This window comes from Sesamum indicum, linkage group LG9 (assembly GCF_026168435.1).
Source record: "Sesamum indicum cultivar Baizhima isolate 11 linkage group LG9, ASM2616843v1, whole genome shotgun sequence".
Classification (NCBI taxonomy): Eukaryota; Viridiplantae; Streptophyta; class Magnoliopsida; order Lamiales; family Pedaliaceae; genus Sesamum; species Sesamum indicum.
Window position 1 is genome coordinate 6,561,578 of NC_142665.1, and position 23,233 is coordinate 6,584,810.

The 23,233-nt window shown below is 35.6% G+C and overlaps 5 protein-coding genes across 5 annotated transcripts; all 5 read left to right on the top strand.

Moving 5' to 3' along the window:
* The first annotated feature begins 44 nt into the window (after window positions 1–44).
* LOC105170805 (uncharacterized) lies at window positions 45–2,011 on the top strand. Its single transcript, XM_011091725.3, has 2 exons — window positions 45–517; window positions 1,651–2,011. The coding sequence occupies exons 1-2, from the start codon at window positions 238–240 to the stop codon at window positions 1,884–1,886; spliced, it is 516 nt and encodes a 171-aa protein (XP_011090027.1). The 5' UTR covers window positions 45–237; the 3' UTR covers window positions 1,887–2,011.
* A 2,618-nt stretch (window positions 2,012–4,629) lies between these two features.
* Window positions 4,630–9,291, top strand: LOC105170806 (calcium-dependent protein kinase 8). Its single transcript, XM_011091726.3, has 9 exons — window positions 4,630–4,974; window positions 5,412–5,945; window positions 6,640–6,763; window positions 6,873–7,016; window positions 7,567–7,719; window positions 7,837–7,952; window positions 8,108–8,275; window positions 8,440–8,670; window positions 8,820–9,291. Exons 2-9 carry the CDS (start codon window positions 5,436–5,438, stop codon window positions 8,973–8,975), a joined length of 1,602 nt encoding a protein of 533 aa, XP_011090028.1. The 5' UTR covers window positions 4,630–4,974; window positions 5,412–5,435; the 3' UTR covers window positions 8,976–9,291.
* Window positions 9,292–10,852: 1,561 nt separating this feature from the next.
* LOC105170891 (uncharacterized) lies at window positions 10,853–12,548 on the top strand. Its single transcript, XM_011091815.3, has 3 exons — window positions 10,853–11,169; window positions 11,351–11,637; window positions 11,725–12,548. The coding sequence occupies exons 1-3, from the start codon at window positions 10,899–10,901 to the stop codon at window positions 12,454–12,456; spliced, it is 1,290 nt and encodes a 429-aa protein (XP_011090117.1). The 5' UTR covers window positions 10,853–10,898; the 3' UTR covers window positions 12,457–12,548.
* A 1,915-nt stretch (window positions 12,549–14,463) lies between these two features.
* LOC105170807 (uncharacterized) lies at window positions 14,464–15,369 on the top strand. The gene has a single exon (XM_011091727.3). The coding sequence runs from the start codon at window positions 14,580–14,582 to the stop codon at window positions 15,192–15,194; it is 615 nt and encodes a 204-aa protein (XP_011090029.1). The 5' UTR covers window positions 14,464–14,579; the 3' UTR covers window positions 15,195–15,369.
* A 2,861-nt stretch (window positions 15,370–18,230) lies between these two features.
* On the top strand, window positions 18,231–23,162 carry LOC105170808 (sulfite reductase 1 [ferredoxin], chloroplastic). The gene is made up of 8 exons (XM_011091728.3): window positions 18,231–18,582; window positions 19,807–20,589; window positions 20,679–20,975; window positions 21,133–21,330; window positions 21,923–22,057; window positions 22,174–22,290; window positions 22,377–22,535; window positions 22,654–23,162. Exons 1-8 carry the CDS (start codon window positions 18,409–18,411, stop codon window positions 22,849–22,851), a joined length of 2,061 nt encoding a protein of 686 aa, XP_011090030.3. The 5' UTR covers window positions 18,231–18,408; the 3' UTR covers window positions 22,852–23,162.
* The last annotated feature ends 71 nt before the right edge of the window (window positions 23,163–23,233 follow it).

Consider the following 23,233-nt stretch of genomic DNA (forward strand, 5'->3'; position numbering starts at 1 on the left):
TAAATGTAATAATGTTGGATCTTACGAAAATTGGATATCAGTATCAGCTTGTTTTTTTGTTTACTTTGAAAGAACTCCCTCTATCTTAACCATATTCTTGTGTTTGATTTCTTTTCTTCCTAGGATTTAAGGCCACAATTAGGTGAAAAGGAAATAAGAGAAATCCAGTATTTGTTTTTTCTCAAGTTACTATTTGCTGCACACAGCTTATCAGCATCACTCCGGAGCTCTTCTCAAATGCTTCATCTCCACCACTACACTTCTCTTCCTCTGCATCCCTCTTCCTCTTCCACCATCAACAAGCACAAAAGTTCAATCTTTTCATCTGGGTTCACGGTTTTCAGAGATGATGAATTGGCGGGACTTAAGAAAATCAGAAGAAACGGCTCACTGAATGCTGTGGAGAATGATTCGGGTTTTGAGGTTGACCCGGATAAGGCCCGTGAAGCTTTGAGAAAACTTGATGAGCAGCTTCAGTCTCTCTCCAAGAAGCAAGTCAGCCCACCAAAAATTAGAGGTGAATTTGATGATCTCTCCCGCTACCACTACCACTACCACTAGTGTGTGTAATTCATACACACAACAACAATTTTAGGTCACGAGAAACCCGCTTTAATGATGGTGAAATTGTAACTTGTATACACATGGATAGCAAAACGTTTAAGTTCTTGATAAGATTGTGCATGATTTTAGGTGGGGGTGTGGCTCTATGCCTACTGATGTCTGAAAGTAAATTGTTTGTGGCTTTTTCATTTGTTGGTTTACTGCAGTATGATTGGATTTGGAAAGAGTGTTACTAACTTGAACTAAATGAAGTTAGAGAGTGGAGTTATGATGCAGAAGGAAACTTGAGTACATTCGCCATTAGGCCAAAGAGAGATTAGCTGTTCCTCAATTTGTGTTTGATTGACCATCGATCACGATGAAGTTTCGGTTGTCTGGAAATGTTATACGGATAGTTCGTTGCTAAATTTTCTCGGCCTTGTATGTTATATTGTGTGGAGTTAAGCTGTCGTGCATACCACTGTATTGCCTATTCGAGTCTATGTTGGGCTCTATGGCTTTACATTGTAGAAATGGCTTCTTTAAACTAATTCAACTGGAACTGCAGAAGCAGATGGCCTTCTATTTTGTCTCTGTAAACTGCTAAGGAAAGTCATCAGCTGATTTTCAATTCACAAACTCCTTACTTGAGTGAATTTCTACATCATTTTGGTTCTTGATCGGTTTTCTTTATCCAAATTAGTGCTCTGTAATGGCAGAATGAGACGTATACATTAACTTTTTCCATCTTTTTAGACTCTGGAATCAACAACTGATTCGGTTGGGTTCAAGCTACATAAGCATGTGAGATTCTTCAAGCAATCTATGCGAGCAAAATTATGTGCCCTTATGACTAAAATTTGCTGAAACCTTTGTCTTTTGTGAAAGAAATTGATCAGTGAAGAACTTCAATACATGATAGTACAATGCTATGGTTCTGCTGTAGTAACCTTATTCAACGACCATAGTTTCTCCAATCTATCACTATGATTTTGCTGAGCTGCAAGTAGATGAGTGACAACAATTACAAGCTTTTATGACATTTGAGATCATTGCCAAACGGCTGTGATATGTTGTGATCTGATGCATTTTCTAAATTTTTCGCAGCTGTGGACCTTAATCAGTCAAGCTCCGTGGAAAAAGAAGAAACTTCAGAGTTCTCAGGATCCTTTTTGGCTTATATAGCTACTGGCCTACTGCTTTTTACCATTTTCTATAACGTTATATTTCTTGCAGTTATAAAGCCATCAATAGACGGACCAGAGGTCGTTCCATCTGCAAGTATGGTTGAAAAGGCTCTAGAAGGAGCACCGCTACAACCATCGTCAAGAAGCGAGCCATGAGAAATTTGTGTTCTTAGTACGCAAGCAATTTCTTGACTTACATTACAATATTGTTTGTACAATCATGAACATCAGTATCTCATTACCGTTTTGAAATATTTTCAGTGAGAATTGTCTTTATCCCATTCTTGGTTACGTGTTTCTTGTTTCTTTCTAGTTCTTGTGTCTCTGAGGCTGGTTATTCTCTTGACTAGAACAAAGAATGAAGGTGTCCGAAACAGTACCTGTATGTGTACCTTTGCAAGACAAAGTGTTATCTCAAACTTTAACCGAATGATGAAACAACCTAGTCCCACAAACTAGATTGGTTGGAAGTTAATGACCAGCAACAATCAGAAGAACATCAACCCCACCACACAAAAAACGTAATCACTGGCCAATACTGATCTAATGATATGGATACTAATACCTCTATCATCATACAAACCCTCTTTCTTCTTGTTGGAATGGAATTTAGTCAGATTGCTAACCTATGTAGCACCAAAAGTTCTCCAACATCCAACTTATTCAGTTTCGATTTTTCACTAAAATAATTTCAATAAAACGTCACCCATCAACGTTTCATACAGAAAAAATATTAATTTTTTTCTATGCACATATCAATTTATTAAATTAAATGGCCATTAATTGACGCAATAACCCGTGGTGTCTTTTTTCATTCTAGTGAAGACTGATGATACATTGGGTGTCCAATTTATGAACCACAAACTGATGAGTCTACATAAATAGGAGTATGGGATTGTCAATTTGATAGCCTAATCTAGGACAAGAATTGCTACGGCCGCCCCCCACCCCACCCCACCCCACCCGCGCCGGCAGCTCGGAGCAAAATTCCTGCCGTCGTCTGCATATCTTCTCAACCTCTTTAATCAAATTAATTAAGCCTATCCTAATGGTTTTGACTTTTTGGTTTATGTGATGGATCCATCTTTCACCACTTACATTTCTTCCAAAAATGCGAAAAACATGTTTTTAAATATTTTCTATTGCTCCTACCTTTTTTTTGTATTTAAATTATAAAAAATAAAGAAACAACATTTAGGTTCGGGTATCGATTTATCGGGTTGTATAAGGTAACAAAACATATTTTCTAATAAAATCGAGTACCCGATTTGAAAAATCCAAATTGTGCCCCTACCTACTTTGATATAGGCATTTATTTATTTTGAAATTATTTTATAATATTTTTCAAGTATAATATCTTTTTAATAAAACTAATGAATTTTGACCACTTAGATCCATTGGTTGAGTATCTCTTAGGAAAGGACACATCAAGAAACAAGTGTATCTCATGCTAATAATGTTATATGGACCATATGTCACTATCTATTCGTTATCCATACTTATAAAAGACATGACTGTCAAGTTCAAATAATATTTGTTCCTAACAACTTTGGTAATCTCATCACATTAATGTTTGATGTTCCTATTTTATGTCTAAAATTTAATATTCTCAAAATAATTAAAAAGAAATAAATCCAAAGAGAAAAGGAACTAATGTAAGATTTAAATTTAGGTGCAAATGTAGCATGAAAGTGCATTAATGAATGATCAGGAAAGATTCCTAATTCTGGAAAAACCCATTACCATAATTTAATTCAGATAAATTACATTGATTTACTCTATAATTGGGTTGAAATATACAAACACCATTTATTTTTTGTAAAATCATAAATATATTTTTTGAAATTATAGTTGTAATTTCAATTACACTCTTAATTCAGTAGCAAAAATTTACAAAAATCGTCCATAAGGTACATTACAATAGCACTAGTCAGGAGTGTATTTATAATTTTGCAAATGGCTGAAAATATTTGTGTATTTGGACAAAAGAGGTGCCCATGTAATTTACCTTTTAACTTAATTTATTGGACACTCTGATGTTTTAGTTTCTTGTCGTCCATCAATTTGAAAACTTCCATAGGATGCCCTTTTTTTTATTTGAAGCGATAAATTATTATTAATTGAAATAACTCGATTACAATCATTTGGATTCCAACAACATCCTATAAATATAGCGGGGTTCAAACCCATGACCTCTAAAGTCGTGGAACTTCAGCTTCGCCAGCTAAACTAAGTCTTATTCATTGGCCATATGTATCATTCGCTATAGGATGTCCTTTCTTGAAAACCTTTTTATGTATTGAAATTGAAAAAAAATATGAAATTCAATTATTACGGTCTGATTTTATTATTAAAAAAATATATTGTATCCATATAATTAGTGGCAATATTAAAATTATTACTGATAATATGTACCTGGACATGATATTTTTTATTTTTTATAGTATGATTTATAAAAAATGAACTGATTGATAATAGGTCAGATGGTATGCATTAACAATTTCATGCATAATTTTTGTGATTAATTACGATGATTTCTACACAATTTTTGTCACTGATAAAATTTATAAAGACCATAATCACTATAAAAATGTAAAAATTATTAGAGTTCCATGCAATAATAGAAAAATTAAAATATACTAATAATATAATACAGTTCACTCAGTTTGATAATTTCTGATATGATGTATATAAAATTCCCCTTTTCCCATCCCATATCGCAGCTGCAACGGTCTATTTGTTAATGTATGAATTATTTGAAAAAGGTTATAGAAAAAGTATAAACTTTATATATATATATATATTAGTTAAAAAAATGAAAAAAAGAGAAGCACAGGAAACAAAGGGTAGGACGAAAGGGACAAAGGGGAAAGAGTTATTTATGTGTAATCCCATGAAGGAGTAGATGTCCGATACATCTTCAAATGGGGATGATAGACATCGTAGAGAGAGAGATAGAGAACCAAACACAAACTAATTCAAGAAAAGATAAAGAAAAGTAGAAAGAGAGAGAGGGGAGGATGACGGGGAGCTGCAGGAGAGAGAAAAGTCTCTGCAAAAGAGCTTTTTGACTCTCTCTCCCTCTCTCTCTCTCCCTCTTCCCATGGCGGATTCACACCTTCATGTTTCTTTTTCCTTTTCACATCCCGTATTCATATTCTTTTTCATGCTTGAACAGCCTTGCTTTTGACCACATATTCTGTCATCCTATCCAGAAATCAGAAGAAGAAAATATATACTCAAGGTGGGTTTTTTTATTTTTTATTTTTTCTTCTTCGTGTTATCCTGCATTTTTATTATTTTTTTAAAGCTCTATGGATTCTGGATACCCTTTTGTTTGAATAATCAACTCTCTATTTTCTTTTTATGTTAATGGGTCCGTTTCTTTGTTTCTCCTTTTAGTTTTTTTAAATTGCAAAAAAAGTTTGGAGGAATTCTTCCGTAGTTCTTGGAGATCTCTGTTACATAGATATTTCTGGGGCAAAAAAAAAAGAGTTTTAGTGTACAAGGATGGATTTTGTTTTTTGGGAAATTATAGAACTTCATTTGTGGGATCTTCTCCGAATCTGACGACAATGTATTAGGATGTGAATTCTTTCGTTGGTTTTTAGGCTGCAAGAATCAATTTTTCACCAGCTGTTTTCTGATGTGATTTGTTGTTGTACCATGACAACGTCTCAGGAGTATATAATCTTTCTCTGAGTAATGGGAAACTGCTGTGTGACCCCCTCTTCTTCTTCTTCTACTGAGAAGAAGAAAAAGAAGAATAAGCCAAATCCATATTCAATTGAATACGGTGCAAATCAGGGATCTGGGGGTACAGACAAGCTTGTGGTATTGAAAGATCCAACGGGCCACAACATTAACGAGAGATATGATCTTGGTCGAGAGCTCGGAAGAGGTGAATTTGGGGTTACCTATTTGTGCACCGATGTCGAGACTGGAGAGAAATTCGCCTGCAAATCGATATCGAAGAAGAAGCTTAGGACTGCAGTGGATATTGAAGATGTGAGGAGGGAAGTTGAGATCATGAAGCATATGCCTAAGCACCCGAATATTGTGAGCTTGAAGGACACTTTTGAAGATGATAGTGCAGTACATATTGTCATGGAACTGTGTGAAGGTGGGGAACTGTTTGATCGAATTGTTGCGAGGGGACATTATACTGAACGAGCAGCAGCAGTTGTTATGAGGACAATTATGGAAGTTGTTCAGGTTAAGATTGTTCTACGGACTTTCCAAGACTAGAGTTTATTCTTTGTTTTTACTTTTCTGATGTTATTTGTGAAATTCATTTCTTCTGCTCAGGGTTCAAAATATGGAAGTTTACATCTATTGATTATAGTTCAGTATGTGTTATTTTATTGCCCCCTTGATGAGTTTGTATGTGCTCTATGCAGACTTAATTTGGTTTTCTCTGCCAACATAGTGAATTGATTGTATCATATGACCATTTTCTTGCTCAAGTGTCAACAAACTCAGATTATAATCTTGTTTCTACCTGTTTATGGACTTTATCCTTTCATTAGCAAGAGTTCACTGCCAAAAGTTTCTGTACAGGTTACAGTCCAACCTATTTTTCTGTAATTTTTCATGCTTTGATTTACAATGAATGTTCCTTGAGCTTGCTTATTTTGGAAAGCATGCTGTTGCGACCTTGATAGACGTTGCAACATTCTACTTTGATTTGTAGCTTAATCTTGTGCTTCTTGTCATTGAAGTGCATGATTCTGCGTACCGTAATAGTTTTAAGTGGTTTCAAGAACTGGTACCTATGATTAAGTTCAATATTCTTGACAACCTCTGATGTTGATGTATGTGAAGGGTTGCCTTCTTTACTTTCTATTTCTGTCCTTTCCACCAACATGCTAATACATCCTGCTAAGACCTTCTCCTTCATTATGTGCAGATGTGCCACCGGCATGGGGTGATGCATCGTGATCTTAAACCAGAAAATTTTCTTTTCGCAAATAAGAAAGAAACATCTCCCCTGAAAGCAATTGACTTTGGACTGTCTGTTTTCTTCAAACCTGGTATGGAATATCCTCATGTTAATGTCTTTTTTACATTCAGGTTTCCTGCTTTGCCTAGTATATCCGAGCTATTTCAGTTTATCCTTTTTTTTGTTTTGGCAATCTTTAGGTGAGCATTTCAATGAGATTGTTGGAAGCCCTTACTACATGGCTCCGGAGGTTCTAAAACGAAACTATGGACCAGAAATTGATGTTTGGAGTGCCGGAGTCATCCTTTACATTCTGCTTTGTGGTGTTCCTCCTTTTTGGGCAGGTTTGTTGCTCTCACCTGTCTCTGTGTCTATAGCTAAGGAGGAAAATGTCCTTTGGGCTTAGTTGAGAATAGTTTTCGTTGAAGTAGAGCCTGTACAGGTGGGCCTAGACACTTTTGATATCCTATGACAGAGTTTTGAAATGTTGCATAAAATGGACAATCTCATACATGTTATGCAAGTTCAAATTCAGAGTTCCTTTCTCATCTCCTCTTAGGTGGTCATACAGAAAGGGTTTAAAACAGATTAATCTCTCTTGCAAATCCTACCTCATCAAATAAGGGGTGTATTTGAAAATGATGGATACCAGTTTGTGGTAGTACAATGAAGGAACTGGTGAAAGATCTCCCAGTGGGAGTGAAAAATCATTACCTATATGTTCCTCAGCAGCGGGGAGCAGCCAAGCTCCACAATCCACATGAATTGCAGGCACTTGAATGCATGATCTTTTCTTTTCCTAATTCACGACCAAGCTCCCATGTTTAAAGTCATTGCTGCCTTCTTGCTTTATTTTTACTTGTAGCGCCTCATAGGCTTATTCTGCTTGTGCAGAAACCGAGCAAGGAGTGGCTCAAGCAATTATCCGATCTGTAATTGATTTTAAGCGAGATCCTTGGCCTAGAGTTTCCGATAATGCAAAAGATCTTGTAAAGAAAATGCTTGATCCTGACCCGAGTCGGCGTCTAACAGCTCACCAAGTCCTTGGTAATGCTAATCTACATCAGATCTAATTATATCTCGCACTTGCTTATTTCTTTTTATCTTGAACATGGAGATGAAACTTAAAGTACACTTCAGTAAATCATACTTATTTGAATGCAGAACACCCTTGGTTACAAAATGCAAAGAAGGCACCAAACGTCTCACTGGGTGAGACCGTGAAAGCAAGGCTCAAACAGTTCTCTGTGATGAATAAGCTCAAGAAAAGGGCTCTAAGGGTACTCTTCAATTCATGCATGCTTTAAGTTAATAGAGCCCCCACCACCTCCTGTACCCGACAATAGAAGAAAACCCTCAAACATGAACCAAAAATGAAAATGAAGAAAACGTCTTAACGCCTGTTTTGATGTAATTGAATTTGTTGCATCTGCAGGTAGTGGCTGATCATTTGTCTGTTGAGGAAGTGGCTGGAATTAAGGAAGCATTTGATATGATGGACTCTGGAAAGAAGGGTAAAGTTAACCTCGAAGAATTTAGAATTGGTCTACACAAGCTCGGCCATCAGATACCTGATGCGGATATTCAGATTCTAATGGAAGCTGTAAGGATCATGTTCTGTTGACTCCATACTTCTTCCTTTATATAACAGTGTTTGGTATACGACTTTGAAGTTGAAATGATTATTCCTGTCGAATATACTGAGGAACAAATCTAATTATTTACTTGGGATGAACGGTTTTCCTGATATTCAGTTTTATTTTTCAGGCTGATGTCGATGGAGATGGAACTCTGAATTATGGGGAGTTCGTTGCTGTTTCTGTGCATCTCAGGAAGATGGCCAATGACGAGCACCTACACAAAGCTTTCTCCTTCTTTGATCGCAACGAGAGTGGATATATAGAGATGGAAGAGCTCCGAGCTGCTTTGAGTGATGAGGAAGATGCCAACAATGAGGAAGTCATCATTGCTATCATGCACGATGTTGATACAGATAAGGTCGGTCATATCCACATGCTTATACCTTCGTTTATTTCAGAGACCATGTTTGTGCATTGCTTTGCTTTGCTCTACATATCTTGAAGCTGTTTATGAAAGCCATCTGAATACTCAAGGGATTCTAATCTGCTGCATTTATTGATATTCAGGACGGCCGTATAAGTTATGAAGAATTCGCTACAATGATGAAAGCTGGCACAGATTGGAGAAAGGCGTCAAGACAGTACTCTCGCGAGAGATTCAACAGTCTTAGCTTGAAGCTGATGAGGGACGGGTCGTTAAAGTTAGCTAACGAAGGTAGATAATAAAACTGCTAGAAGCAACATTTCAACTGAGGGAAAGCTGCAAAAAGGGGACAGTCGCAAACTCTCTTCTTCCCCGTCCAACGTTTATGAAATCGCTGCTTCCTTCTTTACATTTTTCTCTGTTCTTTCTCCCTTCCCCGTCCACACCGTTAGCTCCCGTTCCACGCAATGTTTCCTTAAAATGGCTATAATTTTTGGCTGATTTGTTCCTAAGTAGCTAGACAATTAAAATGTTTTAACTCAGGAAATGTTACTGAGGTTGTTGGTGTATCATGTACAGCTCCATTGTGGTTGGATATCATTGTCTTCAACAGAATGTGTAATGTGTTTAGCTGTTATTCCCAGTTATGGTCCTTGTGCCCTTATTTGAAGTCAAAATCAGTTAAAGTCACGTGAGCCAATAGGAGTTAACGGTTGTCAACGGCCACGTACAAGGCACATGGCCTGCCGTTAACTTGGGACCAAAAAGACATATTTTTGTATTTTATGGTACCAAAAATGATACTCGCCACAATTACAATATCAAAAATCGAAAATGACTTGTTTTAACGGCACGAGAAAAAGATTTTACCCTTTATACAATGCTTGAATCACTGCAAAGGTATACTTTATAAATTTGTTAATGTCTAATTTTCTTTAATAATCTTTGATAGAGATTGAGCTAATAACTAATAAATGTGATTAATCAAAATTTTTATTTCGTGTATTTTTCTTTTAATTTTCAACTAGTTAATTTCTTAAGTTTTTAATACTTTCATTCAAAAATCAAAAGTTTCTCGAGCCTGATCACACACACACGTGTTGACATGTACAAGACACGAAAATTTCAAATTGATTAAAAATCTAAAAATTAGATATTACTATAGTTTAATTAAAAAAACAAAAACCTTATGCTATCTAATTTATTATGAATATGCTTGAGTTTAACTAATAATTTACGTGAGTTGCACGTGACATTATAATTTACACGTACGATCTCATATATTATATACTTTTTTCCCTTTAAATACATTAATATATAATTTTAGAATAAATATAATTTAACTAAAAAAAATTTATTTTCTTGATGGTGTTGGTGTAACATTTGATGAAACTCGGATTGGAAAATATTTGATTTTCTTTTGGCATATATTTATACACAACTTAATTTAAAAAAAAATCAATAAATTTTTTTATTATTTTCATATTTAATGACACAAATAGTAAAGACATTCTCTTTCTATTTTCTAAATATATATATATATATATATATATTCATTTTTATTTATTTATTGTTTTTATTTTAGATTGTGATCCACCACCGTATTTGTAGTTACGGATTTGGCGGGGGGCCGAATCCAATTGTGCCGATTCAAGTTATTCAAACCTTAGTCAATATTTATCTTTATGGTTTTTGGTTCCTATCTAAAATCAAAATTTTATCAGATAATTAATGATAAAAAAAAATAAATTACGATTATATTGTTATTATAGTTTTAAAAATGCATTAAAAATATTTAAAAATAATTTACAAATCAAATCTGCTAAAAAACGTACGAATTTTTTTTGAATAAATATTTTTAATATATAGGTTTTCATAGAATTAATTAAGCAAATATTAGCAGAAATACAATTTTTTTTAGAAAATGATTTATATATAAAATAAATAAAGAATCTAAATTATAGTTGCAACAATCTAGCTATTTAAAATATTTGGTGAATCATTACTCGGTTAAACAGATCATCCAATAAAATTCAAATTCAAGTCTCGAACACTTATCTGAATGGAAGAAGAAATCTACGGCAAATCAACTTCTATATGATATTACATATTTACCCTTGGATTACTATATATATATATATAACAGCAAAGTTGGCTAACATCACCATTTCAAACTAACCAAGTATAAGCTGGCGAGCAAAATTCTTAATACCGGCCAATCCATGACCATCTTCCCACCTTTTGGAGCATATCAACAAAACCCTCCTGCGGTCACCGCCGTGGCGTTGGAGGAAATTCCGATGGAGATTTCTGCATCGGAGAAGAAGATCCAGTCGTACGGTCGTGAACATTATCCACCAGGGTTTCACTTCGTGCCGTCGGATGCTGAGCTCATCCTGGAATATTTGAAGAGGAAAATCCTCAACCTTTCGATCCCTCTTCCTGAAATATGTGAAGTCAATCTTTATCGGAATCATCCGAAGGAACTGGCAGGTTGTTTTCTTTTACTTTTCATTTTTAATTTATAATTGATTTTGGTGTAAGTAGGGTTTTTGCTGTTTGTAAAGTACGGTGTATTATATTTGTTATATGATTAGTTCAGATTTGATTGGAGCTGAACTATTTTCTATGAATATATTTACACACACGCACTTCTTTGGATTTCATGATACAGCGTTGTATCCTCAACTGGGACAAGCAGGATGGTATTTTTTCACACCGAGGGATAGGAAGTATCGCAACGGAACCCGGCCTAATCGAGCAGTGGGCAACGGGTACTGGAAGGCCACTGGAGCTGATAAACCGGTAATTACTTGTGATGGCAGCGTTGTGGGATCCAAGAGGGTTTTGGTATTTTATGAAGGAAAACCTCCAAATGGAGAGAAGACTAATTGGATTATGAATGAATACAGGGTCATTGATCAACCTCCTAGACACAAAAGGGATGCAAATGACATGAGGGTATTGTACATTTAAATTTTGTTGTACGATCTGTCTTTTGTAAAATTACATGTATGTAGCTATACTATGTTGTGACGGTTCTTGCAGTTGGATGATTGGGTTCTATGTCGGATCCACAAGAAATTAGCAAGTCGGAAGAAGAAGAAAGATCCACAACGACGCAACAAACAGCAAGTTAAGTTAGCAAGGCGGAACAAGAAGAAAGTTCCACGCCGACGATGCAACAAACAGCAACATGACCAGTTATTAGTCGACAACAGCAAGAATCTTGCAATGCTGTCAATTCATGACAATGTAGCTACATCAGAAGCTCAATTTGTCGATAACCATGGAAAACATGCAGCAGCACCTACAGCGGGAGACACTGCGGTCCGTGACGACCCTCCTGATCGGTCGCTAGAAGATTTGTTTGAAGCATATCTATCAAAAATGGACGACGACCATTTTGATGCAAATTTCGGTTTAAACTGTGGTCCTGAGACGGGTTGTGTATACCGTAGTCCGGAATTCGGAGTGCTGGATTACCTGTTTCGGACAAGGTCTTCGCAGGAAGAACATGATTGGTGGTTTCCTGATCATCCGCAGCAAGATGCTCATGAACTGTGGGGTACGGGTAATCCTGTGAATTTTCAGCAGCAAGTTTCAGCTCCTTATCATGTTCCACCATCATCAAACGGTGCTGGATCCAGTACTGATTCTATCATAAAGAGTGAAGGACCTCGTTTTGATGATGCTGCGATCTTCAATAATGTCCCTAATGATCATTATCAAACGGTGCACAAGAAAACAAGGAGAATTGTGCAACAACGATCAAATTAGGGTTTCGCTACGTACGATCTTAATTAGTATTTTTTTGTACGCAGTAGGTTTTATGTTTATGCATTAAAATAAAATAAATAAATAAAAGAATTAGCGCCTGGTTTTGAATTTCGTATGCGTCGGTGTCTTTTGTCCTTTCGATTTTTGTAATTGTGTTTTGATTTTTATGGTTTCGTCCTTTCTTTTTATGTAATTAATTATTTTCGTAATTAAGTTCTAATTTGTTTTGATCAATTTTGTTATTTTCCATTTTCTCAATTTTCTTTGTTTTTTTATTTGTCATTAATTCCCAACTTCTAATTACTTAATACCTGCAAATTAGACAATTATTCAATATATTAAGAATTCAAAATTAATTAATACGTAAATTTGAACTTCAAAAAATAAAAAATATTATATAAGTAGATACCCATACATATATATCAGAGTACGTACTCGAATAATCTATGGTTTATTTATATAAATTACTCTTGATAATTATAGAAATTGTCCCTACCAGTAAAACATAGGGGTAGTTTGTATAATGATGCTAACAATTTCAAGGAGTGTGTAATTTTTTTAAAAAAATAATGAATGATTTATGTAAGTGATATTAGTATTTGATGGGTGCATGTATAATTATATATTAATCACATTAGTAATTGATGAAATATAATCAATCAATTATTGTGATTAAAAGGGCATTCAATGAAAAATGTAATAACGTTTTTGGGCTGCAGTAATTTCGAATTTTGTATGCATTAGATATGTTTTATTGAGCTATTAGAGAAATTAACATGACTATATATATATTTGCAACATATGGTTGGTTTCTAAATAAAAACGTGTTTGTTTTTTAGTAAAAAAATTGAACAAATTATTGTGTACAAGTGAAATGTGTTTTGACTTAATATAACTTGTATTTTTTGTTGTATCAAATTAATTGCATTTTAATTTAAATAAAATAGAGGATAAGTTACAACAAGCTCCCTTTTGATTTAACATAATTACGAATGCCCCTTATTTTATGAAAAATTATCAATACCCTTTTGATGTTAGATGAAATTATATATCTTTGAACACAAGTCTAAAATTATCAAATTTGTCCTTGTTGCATTTTTTTTAAAATAAAAACCATAGAATTATAAAAAAGCTACAACTTAGTCCATAACTTTTCTTTTTATAAATTTTAAAAATAGATAAAATTATAATTCATAATATACGAGGGTATTTTGGTCCATTCACTATAAAAACTAAATGAAAATCTATCGGAGACTAATAGATTGAGTTAGTTATTAGACACTTCTTAAAATCAGAATATATTGATAATTTTTTAAATAACAAAAAAATATTTATAATTAGAGATAATTACACTTTCCTTCATTGAGGTTTATTATAATTATAAGTAGACTTTCTATGGCTTGAAAAATCACATCTATAGTACCCTTAAGGTTTGTTTCCGTCTGATAAATGAGACTCTTCATTAGTCAACATTTGTCGAATTTGTTGATATTAATAAAAAAATAGGATAAAAATTTATATTTATCTTAAATTGATTTATTACGATTTATTGCAAGTCAAATAAAATTTTCTTTGATCGAATTAATCATGTACATCTGCATATATTATTGCATGTAAGGAGGTATATTTTCACCGTTATAAGGGGAGTTTAGTTGAATTTTTTTTTCACTTACAATAAATAAGATATGAGTCATTTAAGCATAAATATTACTTTTTATTCAACTTTTTTTGTTAATATCTTAGAATCAAGTGAATTTGACTAACGGAGGGACCTATTTGTTAGACGGAAGCAAATTTCAGGGATACTAAATATAATTTTTTTTAACAGATGAAGTTTACATATAATTACACCAAATTTTAAAAGAAGAGAATGTAATTGTTCCTTATAAATATGACAAATATAAAAGGAGTATGTTGTAATTTATCTTAACATAAAATGAACCAATATTTCTTTATATTGTTTTAACATTTTATCAATTATTAAAATACTAAAAGAGACACCACATACGCAAAAACAGCAAGAAAAGCACCCCTCCTCTCCCTTCGTTGTTTGTTTACCGAATTGACTTCTCTCTCTTCTTCCATTCTCTCTCTCTCTCTCTCTGTCTAAGAGAATCGTAAAAATGGCGACCTCAGCTCTCCGATCCCTCCTCGTCGTCTTCCTCCTGGCCGCCACCGCCTCCGCTCGCCCCTGCAAAACCATTTTCTATTTCTCCGCCACCACCACAACTACTTATTACCCTTTGAATTCCGTCAATGCAAACCCTAACCCCAATTCTCTTCTCCGTGGCGAAAACCCCCGCTATCTCACTTTCATCTTCACCACCACCGCTAGGTTTCCGAGCCACCGCCCCTTCCTCAATTTCGAGTCCAATGACCAATTGGATGAGGATTCCCAATCATCGGTGATGACGTCGTCGGATTTCCCCCTCAAATTCTACTCCTCTGTTTCTAGCTCCATGCGAGATCGCACCAGGGACATCATGAGCGTGGTGGGAGCGCTTCTGTTTGGGGTCGGCTGTGGGGCCCTCTCCGCTGCTGCCATATACTTCCTGTGGGCCCTGTTTACAACCCATCGCGTTGATTTTGACGATGTTTCTTCGTCCTCTTCTGATGATGACGATGACGATGATGTTACTGTTTCCAAGAAGCTGGGCTATGTAGCGATCCCTACGAAACCTAAGCTGGTTGATGATGACCTCAAGAAGCCAGCATTGCCAGCCAAGGAGGTGGTTTGATGATTGAGTGATTATTTTTCAAGTAATCATCAATGAACCTAATGAAGGCAAATTAAGTTATATACGGCTCTGTACTAATATATTTATTTTGTACTATTGTTGCTACTGCATATTGTGAATTGATGACCATGATACTTTTGTGCTTATTGTTAAACATTTCTTGTTGCTGATTTTATTGCCTGTTTTTTTAATTTAAATTCTTAGACTGGAGCTGAGTTCTGATTCATTGCATTCATGTATTCTGCTAATCTGGACTCAAATTTAGGATGCTTGTGACCATGTCCTTGTAGAACTAAGGTTGATGAAGTTGTTTTCAGAGTGTCTGCCAGGGAGCAGACACTCTTGTTATATTAAGTAGTTTCTTAGTTATACGAGTTATTATCAAGTAATAAAGTATTTCTTAGATCAATCTAGCGCTTTTGGACTTTGGCCTCAAGAACTATTTGGCGTACGTGTTGGACAAATAATAGAAAAAGAATTGTATGTTTCTTACCTTTAACTAGTCTACTCTGTTAATTTCAATTATCTCTTTGTTTCACCACCTAATTTCCGGTTCAATGTGATGATCCCTTTATGTCTCATAGATTGAACCTTTCATGTTTAATTGACTTTTGCTGTTATTCTGAGTTTTCATTAGTTATTTGCAATTTATTAGTTTGAAATCAGTCACTAGATACTAGTAACAATTTGCTCCTCTACCTCAGTATCCGGTAATCAATTGTGTGATGAAACTGATATTCATATGCTGAAACATTTTTCTTCTTCTTTCTCTCCTGGTTAAAGGGTTTAAATTTGAATGAGTTTCTCAGTTTCAAACTAAACATGATATATGTTGGCTCATGCTTTCCTTAGTAGTCTCCTTATCATGAAGGTTAGTATCATTCTGCTACATATTTGGAAATGATTAGAATTGAAGGAAGCTAAGGTTCTGTTGATGTCGGCTAAGTTCAATTCTTCTTTTGTTAAAAGCTACTTGGGTTCTTTGTCCGAATGCTGCTTGTGAACTCATTCCATTTACATTGATAGATAGATTGAAGTGATGTGAGTTGTGTGTGCACATGCTAGTTCACATGGATTGAGCTGCATTACTGGATCCCTCTTGTATTACTTGTCAAGTAAATGGGACTGGTTATGTCAGGTGGGGGTTTTCCATGCTGTTAGAACAAATTATAATTGAAACGTTGTGCAACCTTATGCATATATTTTCTCAATTCCACAGTTCCCCTGCCTCTGCTTTCATCATCAGATGCCCTGTCATTATCTCTAGTTTCTGTGAGGCAAATTAGGTGGAATCTTTTTTTGCAGTTCTATGAATCTGTGACATCTTCTGGTGCTTGCATCTCTTTCAAAAATGATCTTAGTTGAATATGGTTCAAGACATTTTGAAAGAGGTAAAAATGTGGTGCCCAGAAAAGATAATATGTATTATGTGTATGTCTGTTCATGCATATTGAGGCTTCAATGTGAAGAATTGTTATCTCAAGAAAACTGGTATTGAGCTATGCCACACTTGTTTAGTTACCAATTCATAGTGTGTTTAGAGCTTATAAAGTCTGTGGTGGCCTGGGAATGAAGCCCAAAAGAACAGAGTATCAACTCAGAGGCCCAACCACTGATGTCTATGTTTCCATCTCAATATCAGTCATGCACATGCGGCAATCATCTTCGATATATAAAGTATGTTATTTTATGGTTAGCCACATACATATATATGTGTTGTTTGTATGAAACAGAGGGGTGTGTTGTGCAACTATTCCTCTCATCCAAGGGACACTCACTCGTACACTTGCCTTCCCCTTTTGCTGCTATTCTTTCTTGTCTTGTTTCTTTGTACGTTAATTTAAAAGTAGAGAAAAAAAACTACAACAATATTTTTTAGTCTAGATGCTATGCTTGTACTTATGACCACCCTGCCTTTATTTAATTCCTCCTCTTTTTTCTCCGCTGAGCGCACATTTTTATATACTATTTCTCCCCCCCCCCCCCCCCCCCCCCAAACTTTCTTATTCTTGTTATGCAATTCTTGTTCAATTTCTTTTATACTCGTACTGAAATGTAGCTACACAATTAATTATAAGTTTTAAAAAGTTCAAGTATTATTTGAATATATATATATATATATATGAATTAGCTAAATAAAAATGTAAAAGAAATAGAAGAGATTTATGACAATTTATTGGAAAAAGATGGAAAGAAGAAAAATAATGTTCAAATTGAGGAAGAGAAACAGGAAGTTGAGAAGAGAAAATAAATAATAATAATTGAAAAAAGTGAAGACATGAATGATATAAAGATAGCACTCTTTATTCCGTAGTAATTATTATTATTATTATTCAATTTGATATTTTTGAAGCAAATGGTTGAAATCCTCAAATTCCTCTATTGGATATACGTTGATAAGTTGAAAATATGAACTACTGCTGCTGCAGAGTTGTCAGTATGAGTGTGTGAGTCAATAGCCAAACATGATTTCTGTTCATATTGAACAAAAATACTGAAATATCATTGTAAAGAAAGTTTTACAATGGGGAAGTAGAGTACTTCATCTTGGGCAGTGTCAGAAATATCTTTATAAAACCTATTAACACCACTTATTTCTGCTAACATATTTGCCATGTTATTAAAATTCACTTTGTATGATTTTGCCTTCATTTCAAATATATTTTACATATTAAATTAAATAAACAATATCGTACAATTTAAAATCACATCAGGTGGTTTTGAGGTTTATTTTTATTTATTAAAATTTAATAATATTAATTAAAAATTTTAAATATTAATTTATTACAGATCAAATAAATATTTTTATAATCAATTGTGCATATATTTCCACATATTAATGTATGTGATTAGGATATTTCCACTGTTATAGTAATTTAATTATAAAAAAATAATTTGATTTATAATGAATCAATGTATTTTTTACATTAATTGTAAATATTCCAAAAAAAGAAAAAGAAAAATAGCAGTGCTCGTGGGAAGCACGTGAGCGGCGCAGCCACTAACTATCTGCGCAGTGTTGCTAATGCTGATGAATGATTCTATCATCAGTCACCCTCCTCCGCTTCTTCAGTCTTCACCACCCACACATCAGTTTCCTCCATTTCTTTCCTCTTTCCTCCTCCCCATTATACATCTCCATCTCCTATCTCCTCCCCAAATTCCCTTCTTCCTCCGCCTACACTCTCTTTTTTCCCCAATTCCCCCCACCCTCATGACGACCTCCTTCGGGGCTGCCATCATCGCCGACGACCCCAAGCTCCACCTCGCCAGAAGCTTCTCTGGCTTGAGGACTGCTTCTAATTCTCTTTTGCTCACCAAACGCCCTCACCTTTTCTGCCCTTCATCTTCTCCCGCCGCCTCCTCTCTCATCCGAGCTGTCTCCACGGTACGCTTTCTCCTTCTTTTTCATTCCACATTTTCATTCCGTTAGTGTTCTTCAATTTTCTCTTCATATTTCTGATATCTGCTCCTTCTGTTCTTTTTCCTGATGATTTTGTATATTGTTCTGTTGCATATCTGCTGTATGCTTCCTGAAAATAAACCCGGAAAAAATTAAAACGAAATAAATCTTTGCAACTACCAACATTTCTCATTATGTTATGGAACTAAAATACGGTTGCATTAAGATGGAACAAGTGCACCAATATGTAAATTTCGTTCCTATCACTTTGTGTGACTTCTGTTCCCGAGAACTAGAATAGTCAATCCCAGTCAAATCAAAAAGATGTAATTAACAATTTTCCAATGTGGATGTTGTTTTTAAGCAGTTGGCTTACAATCGGAATTTGAGTTTAATAAGCTAATTAGTTCGAGAAGACATTCTACAACCTACATAGTTTCACGAGACTTCAGGATCTTGAAAATATACTTTCTTCCGCATGCTAACATGCAATGGTTACTAGAGAATTCTTTGAAACTTTCGAGGATAAATGAATTATATCTGCAAAATGAATGAATTATATTTACTGAAGTATTCTGAAGTTTGATGATTAGCTATCCTGAACAGTTCCGTAAATGAATCTTAAAATTCATACTATGCATTATCTTATTTTTTACTAATTAATATGTTAATTATTATTATGACCTAATATATCATCACTAGTTCGCCAATGGTTGAACGAGTGAGAGTGACTGTCGGTCCTATTAATTTTCTGGTTGATGACTGGTTTGGGTTTAGAAAGCTTGTTCTGAACACATTATTGATATTTCAGGAAAGTTGGCTGCTTTGTAATCAGCACCTTTTATATGTGCATTTTAATAAATTGACCGATTAATTTGTTATGTTCTTCTGATGTTTCATATATTTCCTTGTTAGATTGAACACTTGCCTCATTACCAAACTATCTACTGTGAACTGCATTCCTTCCAGCAAATGAATTGTGTTTGAGCCAATTTATGGCCTCTGTGTTTGTCGGTTAACGACGATCTTATTTCCCCACTATAAATTGGAGATTGTATTTCAAATATATCGATTTAGTCTTCCTCATCTGCTTGTTTTTCTGTTTCTTTTTGCCTTTTCTTTTCCGTGGCAAAATTTGGTCCAGATCCAAGTTAAAATGACCTATAATCAGTTAATGCATTCATTTAATGATATTGCTCTTATCTGCAGCCCGTGAGGCCAGATACTTCTATTGAGCAAAAACGCAGTAAGGTCGAAATCTTCAAAGAGAACAGTAACTTCATAAGATATCCTCTCAATGAGGAGTTATTAACTGATGCCCCTAACATTAATGAGGCTGCTACACAATTGATCAAGTTCCATGGCAGTTATCAACAGTATAACAGAGATGAACGTGGTGCCAAGTCCTACTCTTTCATGCTTCGAACTAAGAACCCTTGTGGAAAGGTTTCAAACAAACTCTACCTGGTCATGGATGATCTGGCTGATCAGTTTGGGATTGGGACACTTCGCTTGACAACTAGGCAAACCTTTCAACTCCATGGTGTTTTGAAGAAAGACCTTAAGACAGTAATGAGTGCTATCATTAAAAGCATGGGCTCTACACTGGGTGCATGTGGTGATCTGAACAGAAACGTTCTCGCTCCTGCAGCTCCATACTATCGGAAAGATTATTTGTTTGCCCAGAAAACTGCAGAAAATATTGCTGCGCTCTTAACTCCTCAGTCAGGCTTTTACTACGATATGTGGGTGGATGGCGAAAAAGTTTTGACAGCAGAACCTCCTGAAGTAGTGAAGGCTCGCAATGATAATTCACATGGTACAAATTTCCCCGATTCACCAGAGCCCATCTATGGAACTCAGTTCTTACCAAGGAAGTTCAAAATTGCGGTTGCTGTACCAACAGACAACTCTGTGGATATATTTACGAACGATATTGGTGTAGTTGCTGTGTCTGATGCTGATGGGGAGCCCCAGGGCTTTAACATATATGTAAATGCATTTCTTTTTTGCGGAAAATTACTTTCAGCATGTCTTCCTTTTGGCGCAATGATGTCATGCCATCTGTTATATCATTGCAGGTTGGTGGTGGTATGGGAAGAACACATAGGTTGGAAAGCACCTTCCCTCACCTTGCAGTGCCATTAGGTTATGTGCCAAAAGAGGATATACTATATGCAGTGAAGGCTATTGTTGTCACACAGAGAGAGAATGGGAGAAGAGATGACCGCAAGTATAGCAGAATGAAATATTTAATCAGCTCATGGGGAATTGAAAAGTTCAGAAGTGTTGTTGAAGAGTATTATGGAAAAAAGTTTGAACCTTGCCATGAGTTACCTGAGTGGGAGTTTAAAAGCTACTTGGGATGGCACGAGCAGGTTGGTTCTACTGTTTAAGATATGTTTGATATATTTTATATTCTGTCGTTCTAATGTATAATAACTCTACTTTTTAGGACAGTTCATTTACATTTTAACATTTTAGGGTTGTTCCTGGCTCTTCTGTAGTTGATTGTGTGAATTCTTGTTTTTGTAGGGAGATGGTGGATTATTTTGTGGTCTTCATGTTGATAGTGGTCGCATCCAGGGGATAATGAAGAAGACTCTGAGGGAGATAATTGAGAAGTATAACTTGAATGTCCGCATTACACCAAACCAGAATATCATCTTGTGCGATATCCGACAAGCATGGAAGCGCCCCATCACTACTGCTCTTGCTCAGGGTGGTCTGCTGGTGAGTTTGTAACTAAAAAACATATGGCTTTGTTAGCAAGATTTTTTGATCACTGTCTCATCATTATACGATTAGGCTGGACTGACATATCCATGCAATGTAAAATCAGAGTTTTAACGGTTAATCTGGAAAGAAATTAAGAATGCATCTGCTGTGTTACTTAGAACTTTTCAGGGATTGGGTTAAGTTAAACTTCTAGTGGAGGCCAAAAAAAATCAATAAAAGGAAAACTCTACTAGGTTTTCTGCTTTGTCTGGAGGTATTGAGATTAGAATAGGCAATCTCACCACTCTGTTTGCCGGGTTAAGGCTGTTCTAGTGTATGATTCTATAAACCCTCAACGACTGAAGCCTTGTTTAGTCGTCCTTGTTTAGTCTGAAATTCCGTGCTTAAGGTTGCATATCTATTGCTTTGAGAACAAAGTAGACCCCCCCTTGTTTGTACTCAACCTAAACTAGTCCCCGCTCATTCACAGTTTTTCTGTAAAAAGGAAAGCGAAAAACATCAAATTTTCTACATTACGACTTCCTGCTGTTTGCCGGTTTGAGGAATGCTAATTTGACCCACGTCTAACCATTATTTGTTTTAATAGCAACCAAGGTATGTGGACCCTCTCAATGTAACAGCCATGGCATGCCCAGCTTTGCCACTTTGCCCTTTGGCAATCGCAGAAGCTGAACGGGGAATACCCGACCTGCTTAAGCGAGTTCGTGCTGTATTTGAGAAGGTACAATCTCTCTCTTCATTTAGTGTCATAATTTGGCGTGATTAGATATTGGATTCAGGTTCAGGATAGGATGTGATATACTGATTGTTACTGATAGGAAATTTTATCAAATTTAGGTTGGTCTCAAGTATAATGAATCTGTGGTTATAAGGGTAACTGGTTGCCCAAATGGTTGTGCTAGACCGTACATGGCTGAGCTTGGCCTGGTTGGCGATGGTCCGAATAGTTATCAGGTAACTCAAGTATCAGCTTGGCCATTCACAATGCTTAGAGAAACAAAACTTGATTGTGACTGAATGCTTGTATATTGTCGTCGCAGATTTGGCTTGGAGGAACACCAAACCAAACTTTACTAGCAAAAGCATTCAAGGATAAGGTTAAGATTCAAGATCTTGAGAAAGTTCTCGAACCTTTGTTTTATCACTGGAAGCGGAAGCGGCTATCAAAAGAATCATTTGGTGACTTCACAAACCGTATGGTACATAATTATTAGAACAAGGATAACAACCCATATCTTTTTAAACCATTGTCTACATTATGTACAAATTGTGTATGCTTTGCAATGAAACTCAAAACCAACTACGACTCTTGCCCAGGGCCACGAGAAACTTCAGGAGCTGGTGAATAAATGGGAAGGAATTCCATTAGGAGCATCACGCTATAACTTGAAACTCTTTGCTGACAAGGAGACTTATGAAGCCATGGATACTCTTGCAAGACTCCAAGATAAGAGTGCTCATCAATTGGCCATGGAAATAATCCGCGACTACGTCGCCTCCCACCGAAAATGGTGAAATTGAGCTAAGGACCACAAAAGTATCGATCTACTCTTGCTGAGCTGCCACAAACATGATCTCCCATGTCATTGTTACTGGTTGGCAACGGCCAGGATACATGTAGGGGACGGTGCGTCGTTTTGTATCTAGCAATTGTATGTAAACCTCATCTTTGTGTTCAGTTTTCTTGAGGTCATGTGAAACTATTTCTCAGTTGTTGGATTAAAGTGAGAGGGTTTTCAGTATTCATTTCATCTTCACAGATGGGCTTGGTTGAGCTAGTTCCGAAATTTATAATGAAAGAGAATCCCTGGTGAACGTTTCTTCAAGCTTGTGATCTGACACATTTGAGCAGCAATTGTGCTTGAAATTAAATAACCACTGGCTTTTAAGAAAATGC

What these genes read in the sequence shown, in the direction of transcription:
- LOC105170805 (XM_011091725.3), top strand. Translation starts at nt 238, where the DNA reads ATGCTTCATCTCCACCACTACACTTCTCTTCCTCTGCATCCCTCTTCC. An exon ending in CAGCCCACCAAAAATTAGAG is followed by an intron (nt 518 to 1,650) that starts GTGAATTTGATG and finishes AATTTTTCGCAG; the next exon opens with CTGTGGACCTTAATCAGTCA.
- LOC105170806 (XM_011091726.3), top strand. Translation starts at nt 5,436, where the DNA reads ATGGGAAACTGCTGTGTGACCCCCTCTTCTTCTTCTTCTACTGAGAAG. An exon ending in AACAGCTCACCAAGTCCTTG is followed by an intron (nt 7,720 to 7,836) that starts GTAATGCTAATC and finishes ATTTGAATGCAG; the next exon opens with AACACCCTTGGTTACAAAAT. An exon ending in TCAAGAAAAGGGCTCTAAGG is followed by an intron (nt 7,953 to 8,107) that starts GTACTCTTCAAT and finishes TTGCATCTGCAG; the next exon opens with GTAGTGGCTGATCATTTGTC.
- LOC105170891 (XM_011091815.3), top strand. Translation starts at nt 10,899, where the DNA reads ATGACCATCTTCCCACCTTTTGGAGCATATCAACAAAACCCTCCTGCG. An exon ending in TCATCCGAAGGAACTGGCAG is followed by an intron (nt 11,170 to 11,350) that starts GTTGTTTTCTTT and finishes TTCATGATACAG; the next exon opens with CGTTGTATCCTCAACTGGGA. An exon ending in GGGATGCAAATGACATGAGG is followed by an intron (nt 11,638 to 11,724) that starts GTATTGTACATT and finishes CGGTTCTTGCAG; the next exon opens with TTGGATGATTGGGTTCTATG.
- LOC105170807 (XM_011091727.3), top strand. Translation starts at nt 14,580, where the DNA reads ATGGCGACCTCAGCTCTCCGATCCCTCCTCGTCGTCTTCCTCCTGGCC.
- LOC105170808 (XM_011091728.3), top strand. Translation starts at nt 18,409, where the DNA reads ATGACGACCTCCTTCGGGGCTGCCATCATCGCCGACGACCCCAAGCTC. An exon ending in TCATCCGAGCTGTCTCCACG is followed by an intron (nt 18,583 to 19,806) that starts GTACGCTTTCTC and finishes TCTTATCTGCAG; the next exon opens with CCCGTGAGGCCAGATACTTC. An exon ending in TTCGTGCTGTATTTGAGAAG is followed by an intron (nt 22,058 to 22,173) that starts GTACAATCTCTC and finishes TATCAAATTTAG; the next exon opens with GTTGGTCTCAAGTATAATGA.